General features: G+C 40.3%; 1 protein-coding gene across 3 annotated transcripts; it reads left to right on the top strand.

Moving 5' to 3' along the window:
• The first annotated feature begins 235 nt into the window (after window positions 1-235).
• Window positions 236-6,018, top strand: LOC110506629 (transcription factor Sp8). 3 transcript variants are annotated; one of them, XM_036937134.1, is made up of 2 exons: window positions 236-538; window positions 3,524-6,018. In XM_036937134.1, exons 1-2 carry the CDS (start codon window positions 455-457, stop codon window positions 4,859-4,861), a joined length of 1,422 nt encoding a protein of 473 aa, XP_036793029.1. In that variant the 5' UTR covers window positions 236-454; the 3' UTR covers window positions 4,862-6,018. The 3 variants fall into 3 exon arrangements, with proteins under 3 accessions (XP_036793029.1, XP_036793033.1, XP_036793024.1); XM_036937138.1 differs by lacking the exon at window positions 236-538 and adding an exon at window positions 2,677-2,989; XM_036937129.1 differs by lacking the exon at window positions 236-538 and adding an exon at window positions 2,704-3,282.
• Window positions 6,019-7,114: the final 1,096 nt, after the last annotated feature.

The following is a 7,114-nucleotide window of genomic DNA, read 5'->3' as shown; positions in this document are numbered from 1 at the left end:
ATTTGGAAGTGTCCAATCTCTCTCTACCATCAATGATGTAGTTGTCCATCAGTGACATGTTGAAACATGTTGCATGGGGAACTGTGATCTTGCTGACCTATCATATCAGCCTGCTTGATAATACAACCCAGCAATTTGTCAATGTGACATACCATGGTTTCCACACATGGGGACTTGTTTATAAAGATAACCTCTCCATCTTTCCACATCATAGAAAAATACAGCATCACATGTTTGCATCCCTTATGTTAGCTCTCATACCTACCTGGGATATTTAGGTAAGCACGTGACTGCGCAACCTTGTCAGTTGGCTAGAACACATGTTGTGATTAGACCACCGGTGGACGAGCAAGCCTCTCTCTCCTCAGTTATTCCTAATTAAACGCAATTCCCAAAGTACCATTTATCTTGCAGGAGACAGGGTCTACTGTTGTACCGCCTGCGGGTGGAGGGGATGCAGCGCTGCGCTCAGCCTCGTGCACTACAGACAGAAACATCGAGGGTCAATCGATATCAATATGGCGCCGAGTGGAGCACGGTATGTAAGCCTCTATCTAGGCTACACATTGTATTTTTTAAATAATTTGGTGTATCTCTTTAACGTTTTTGGACTTTTTGTTGTTGTTGTCATTTGACCTAAATTGTTTAGGAAGAAATGACGTCAACTAATCAACTGATTGAGTTCTAGTATAGCGTGTACTTCTATTCTTATGGAAACTCTGTATTGTTTTTTTATGGTTATCATACATTTTAAATAGCATATTAGTGAGTTTTAAGTTTAATATTGGAGACCCAGTTTTCCCGAAATTATAAGCTAAATGAATGGGTTGCATTAATTAAGCTACAGGCAAGTTTTACAAATCTAAAGTTTGATTTATTTTCAAAGAAGGTTTCTATTTCAATATTTGCAGAAATCACAGTCAATAACAACCAATGATAAAATGTAAAACTGAGATGTGAAGAACTCAAAAGACGTGTTTTTAACGTAGGCCTACTACAATTGTTAAACTATTTCTACAGTTATTGAATGAACACGAGAAATGATTGTCAATATTAGACTGGTGCATAGACATGACACAGCACAACTGTTACTTAGGCGATATCAACGACATGTAGAGTAATCATTTTTAGTCCAATGCTCTCTGTTACTTAGCCTAGATATTTATTTATTTCATATTTTGTTTTTCCAGCACTATAGACACATTTTGACTGCACCTTGTTCGCTCTAGCAGCGTAAATTAAATCCAAAAAGCTGTTGTCCAATCGAAGAAACAGAGGAATTAATCAGATAGTCCATCTATCACACAGTGTAATAAAGGAAGCGACATGGGTTAGGCAGATGATGTGATGAATAATCCCTGGTCGTTTTAATTAACTTTTCGCTGTCTTGTAATGGCCAAGCTGGTCAACAGACCCGGTCAATAAGCATGTTAATATCAAACATATAAAACTACGCATGATTAAAAACCTCCTGCGTTATTAAATTTGAAATTCAAATTAAATGTATGCTGCCAATGCACATTGCATGCTAATATAGCGAGGGGAAGAGAGAGAGAGAATGAGAGAGAGAGAGAGAGAGAGAGAGAGAGAGAGAGAGAGGGAGAGTGACAGGGAAAAGGAGAGAGAGAGTCCCCGGGTTGTTATGGCCTTCAAGTCCCTGTTATGTAACGAACGGAAGCTATTATTATTATTATGTACATGATGCTACATGGGCTCATAACAGTTGAGATGTGATGGAACATATTCGATATTATCAAAATAGCTTTTAATTTTATATTTGATCGAATGTGTAAGATCCGCAAAGGCTGTACGAAAACAGATAGAAATGTGCATTGTATCGTTGTAATGCGCCTGTAGGCTACACTGTTTAATCTAAGATCCCATTGATTAATTATCAACGATATAATGAGGCTACACAGACCTCACCTGGACACACAAAACAGGGAAAGGTAAGAATGATTAAATTAAATGAAGCTAATTTCCTTTTATTTGAGATGTGGTCTGTTCTCCTTTATGCCTCCTCCATCTCTCTTTCTATCCGCACACACACACACACACACACACACACACACACACACACACACACAGTAACTCCGTGGACTGATGTACCAATGTAAACGAACTAGCTAAATGAAGTGTATAATTATTTTGTCAAACTATGAAGTTAATGATAAAGTCAGTCATCTATTTTCTGGAATGCAGTGCATTGTAGTTTTAATCAAAATTGTCAAAATAATTGAATGCAATTACAGTAAAGTGACATTTTCAAAAAAGGTAATATTGGTCCTGCATGTGAAAACAGTGGAGTCTTTTGTAGGCTTCATAATCGTTGTTCGCATGAATTACTTAAAAGTAATGACAACAACATTAATGTAAAACTTCGAAGGGAAATACGCCACAGAAGGTTAGCTAAAACATCTGTGTCCTCAATGTAACACTGGTAGAAAGTGAAGCAAAAGCTTTGAAAAAAGGGATTGAAAATCTCCTAAATAGTCATATACAAAGGTTTGATACCACTGTAATAACCACAAAATATAAATAACAATAACAGCAACAACGAATAATAACCTAATAACAATAATTATGATAACAATAAATAATAGCACAAGTAGTCTCATTTTAATCGTAAATGAATACAATTCCCAAATTTCCTCTTTCAAATTTGAATAAGTAATTATTTTCACTCTCATTTAACTTTACCTTCTTCCGTTCTTTTATTATGAAGAGGGTGGTGAAGGGGTGGAGAGCTGTCTGAAGTAGTCTACTGATGACCTCACGTTAGAATGTGGCAGTGTGGTGGAACAGAGGCGCTGATTGGTCGCCCGTGTCACAGCGGTACTTCAAAGCCGGAGAGGACCTACAATTGTGGTGGAATGGGCGGAACACATCATTGTATTGCACACCTCTAAAAAAACACTGCTGTGATTCATAAATATAAAAAGATCCTCTGAGGAGGGCACTTTTTGTGATGGCAACTTCACTTCTAGGGGTGAGTCTAAGGGGTTTCTTGCTGGTTTAATTAGTTATTTTATTGTCCAGCGGAGGGGATTAACATTGCTTCCGTCACACTAGGAAAGACAGTTCGTTGATTATGTTTTAAGCAAGTGGGTCACGAGTAAAACGCTGAGATTCATTTCGCAACGACAGAGAGACGCGCGCGGGATATAACTTTCTACTGATGTGCACAAGACGCGCATGTTGTTGTACATGTCATATGTAACGTCATTTAATAGTTTTGTTATAGCTACATTTTGGTGCGTTCTATTTCATCTCAGTCTACAGGTATGTTATGACTCTGTTATGACTTGGAAAAGATGCCTGTTTAAACTGTCCCGCTAGTTGGCCTATTGCAAATGGAAATAGTTTACAAAGTAGCTTTTGCATTAGCACGGAATTAACTTTTCACCGACCAAATAATCATTGTTATTGTAGCCTACTATAGGAAAGGCTATTAGGCACCAACTGACCAAGCAAACTGAAAGGTGCGTTATCGATATCAACATGTTGTTTCTTGTCATTTCAGGAGGAGCCGAGGCTAGGATCGACTCCTTTAGCCATGTTGGCTGCGACATGCAACAAGATAGGGAGTCCGAGCCCATCACCATCCTCCATTTCGGATAATTCTTCATCTTTTGGGAAAGGCTTCCACCCGTGGAAGCGAGCCACCGCCAGCAGCTGCAGCCTTGGGTCCGGCCTGTCCGGTTTTGGAGTGTCCCGTAACGGAGCTGGTCTATCGGATTCGTTTGGCACCAACAGCTCTCCCGGATCCAGTGCCTTCTCCCTAACGTCCGGCAACTCATCCACGCCCCACTTTGGAAACGACTATTCTGTATTTCAGGCCTCCGTTACAAACAGTTCTCAAGAACCCAGCCATCAGCCCGTCTTCATTTCCAAGGTGCACTCCTCAGTGGACAGTCTGCAAGGCATCTACCCGAGAATGAGCGTTGCACATCCGTACGAGTCCTGGTTCAAGTCGTCCCATCATGGTATCCCCACAGGAGAGGTTGGCACCACCGGCGCGTCTGCATGGTGGGATGTGGGAGCGGGTTGGATTGATGTTCAGAACCCGAGTGGAGCAGCTCTACAGTCCTCGTTGCACTCCGGTGGACTCCAGACATCGTTACACTCTCCTTTAGGGGGCTACAATTCCGATTACTCCAGCCTAAGTCACTCAGCCTTCAGTACAAGTCCCTCTCCACACCTTTTGACAACCGGACAACACCTGATGGACGGTTACAAGCCGGTGTTATCCTCTTATCCGGACTCCAGTCCGTCTCCATTAGGCGGAGCAGGGGGGAATATGTTATCTGGGGGGCCAACGGCCTCTCTAGCGGGGTCTCCCCGGTCCTCCGCACGGCGCTACTCTGGCAGAGCCACCTGCGACTGTCCCAACTGTCAGGAGTCGGAAAGGCTGGGGCCGGCAGGAGCAAGTCTGCGGAGGAAAGGGCTCCATAGCTGTCACATTCCAGGCTGTGGAAAGGTTTACGGCAAAACGTCGCACCTCAAGGCGCACTTGAGGTGGCACACCGGAGAGAGACCGTTTGTGTGTAACTGGCTGTTTTGCGGGAAGAGGTTTACGCGCTCTGATGAGCTCCAGCGACACTTGCGCACGCACACCGGGGAGAAAAGATTCGCCTGTCCGGTCTGCAACAAGAGGTTTATGCGGAGCGACCATCTGAGTAAACACGTAAAGACTCACAGCGCCGGGGGCTCCGCCGGGTCTGGCTCTGGCAGCGGGGGAAAGAGGGGAAGCGATACCGACAGTGAGCACAGTGCACCGGGGAGCCCTCGATGCCATTCCCCCGACCTGTTGCAAGCTCCCGAATCTACCCCGGGTACGGGAAACGAACGGCCTTTCTAAACTCTCTCGACTAAGTATAATATCTGAGAAAACATATGATCTGAGGGAAATGGCTAAACTACAGTGGACATACGTCGAGTATGCGTAATTATGCTAATGTGTGCAAGTTGAGTTAATCAAGTGATTTAGACTACTGATCAAATGATATCTCCTAGTATCCTATTGATGACGTGGGGTGTACAGGTCAAATACAGTACTGGTAAAGTAATCCTGAAGGCACACTGGAACACTGGGGCACAATGTAAACACATCAGTGTTCTTCTAACGCACAGACTGATCCAACCGGGGACGCCTATACTTTGGTGTATGTACCCTTTTGAGTGTTTTTACGCAACCTGGTTATTACATGGGTATTACAATAAGCAAGAAATAGACAACGTTGTTCTATCACTTGGTGATAATATGTGTCCTGCAATATCGTGTTACTGCTGTGCTGACGTACTTTTATTCAAAACCAAACTGTGGCACTTTATTAGCCTGTTGAACACTGAAATGATCAGTACTCGTCCTTTTCGACGGCTCCTTTGTAAGAACAAATCACTGTAGCTGTTTATGTGCGGTGATCCACGTTTTGTTTATGTCCTGATCTACCCTATCGAACACTTCGCCTGTTTATTATTAATAATGGAGGAAAAGTTATGTCACCCGTTGGTAAAACGCTCCACGGATACTATCAGAAAGAGCCTGTCCAAGTTTGTAATGAATACTTACATTTCACGTCACTGCAAGGCTGTATATAATGAGAAATGTAATAGCCTAGAAAATTATTCCGCACCAATGTAAAGGTGAGTTATGTATTTGTCCATGAGACGATTTTGTATAGTCATTTCTAGTTGTACATTTGGCTCTAGTAAATATCTGAACATGTACGGAAGTGTATTTTGACATTATTGTTTTATTTTGTTTTGTTTGTTTGTCAGGATATAAAAAATGTTATTGTGGGGAGTTGTATTTAACCACGAGTTTTACTTGTATTTCTGAGTCTTTTAATAGACGCACTTTGAATTTATTTGTAAGAAGATTTCGAAATCATTCACTGTTTATTATTCTCATCTTTTAATTTAAGTAAGCATGTTGTAAAGTGACGTTAAATTCACAAGCATCATTTCTCAGAGACTGGCTTTCTAATTTAAGCCACTCAATAAAGTCGGTATGGATTCAGAATCAATTCGTTTAGACTGAGTTTGTTTGCTTCCTAATTGAAATTGAACACGTCATTGGCACAGTCGACAATGCTATTCTCTGCAATTTAGAAGTAGGCTAAAATTGTTACTGGTAGAGCCCACCCAAAATGTTGCTATGCTGTGGCAATTTCATAAATAGTTGACATAGGCCGATGCTGCACATACATTTGTATGTACAATTTACAAGTTCATTCAATCAAATGTCTTTGATTCTCCGATCTGCTGCTTCTTAAACAAATAAGAACGTTCAAACAAACGATTTAATAGAACATATTCGTTCATCAGAATTTCATAGCCTAAACCATAGGTTTAGTTTTTCTTAATAAAGTAGTATTAGCGCTGAACTTTCTTTCTGTGACGTTTTACATCCAGATGTGCAAAACATTTTATATAAAAACAAATACAATTCTATATTTGAATGTATGTAATGAAATTGTTATTACCTATGGGCAATTATAATAAAAGTATATAGTATATATGACGTTTCCACGCCAAGATACGTGTCTGACAGTTTGGGTAGTTTGAGTAAACGAACATCCACATTAAAAACAAACATTTCAGCTGGATTGCATGACCATGTTTGAAAAATAAATACTGTAACTACTATTTTAAGTATTATAATTTTCCTGTGATCCCATCTCATTTTCTGAACATAAAAGCTCGCGTCCAGATAAAGAAAATGCTGCGTGCTTAAAACCTGTTCCATATTTGGTTGCGAATGTAGCGTGTCACTTTTAGAAATAGACAGAAGTAGTTTTTCTTTCTAATATGTATAAGTTTACAGCACTTGTTAATTTGCCATAAGGTAATATGTATAGGATGTTTTTAATATCAGCATTATTCAAACAAAACCAAATATAAAATGGGCAAAAGTCGGATGAAAAAGTTGAGGCGCAAAACTTTTGTAGATCCGTCAAATAATTTTCATCATAATACTTATTATATTTATTGTAGTGCAAAACTTCTCTAGAGCCACAAAATTATTCGCACGAAATAATATATTATATTTATTGCTTTAAAAAACTATAGCCTGTCTATAGTATATATTTGAGTAATCTCGGCAGTAGCA

This window comes from Oncorhynchus mykiss, chromosome 2, assembly GCF_013265735.2.
Source record: "Oncorhynchus mykiss isolate Arlee chromosome 2, USDA_OmykA_1.1, whole genome shotgun sequence".
In the NCBI taxonomy this organism is placed as follows: Eukaryota; Metazoa; Chordata; class Actinopteri; order Salmoniformes; family Salmonidae; genus Oncorhynchus; species Oncorhynchus mykiss.
Note: the sequence above shows the minus strand (reverse complement) of the source record. Positions and strands in the feature narration are given on the sequence as shown.

Excerpts from the sequence above, each read along its gene's own strand:
- LOC110506629 (XM_036937129.1), top strand. The coding sequence starts at position 3,196 with ATGTTGTTGTACATGTCATATGTAACGTCATTTAATAGTTTTGTTATA. Across the intron at positions 3,283-3,523 it reads TATTTCATCTCAGTCTACAG|GAGGAGCCGAGGCTAGGATC; the intron begins GTATGTTATGAC and ends TTGTCATTTCAG.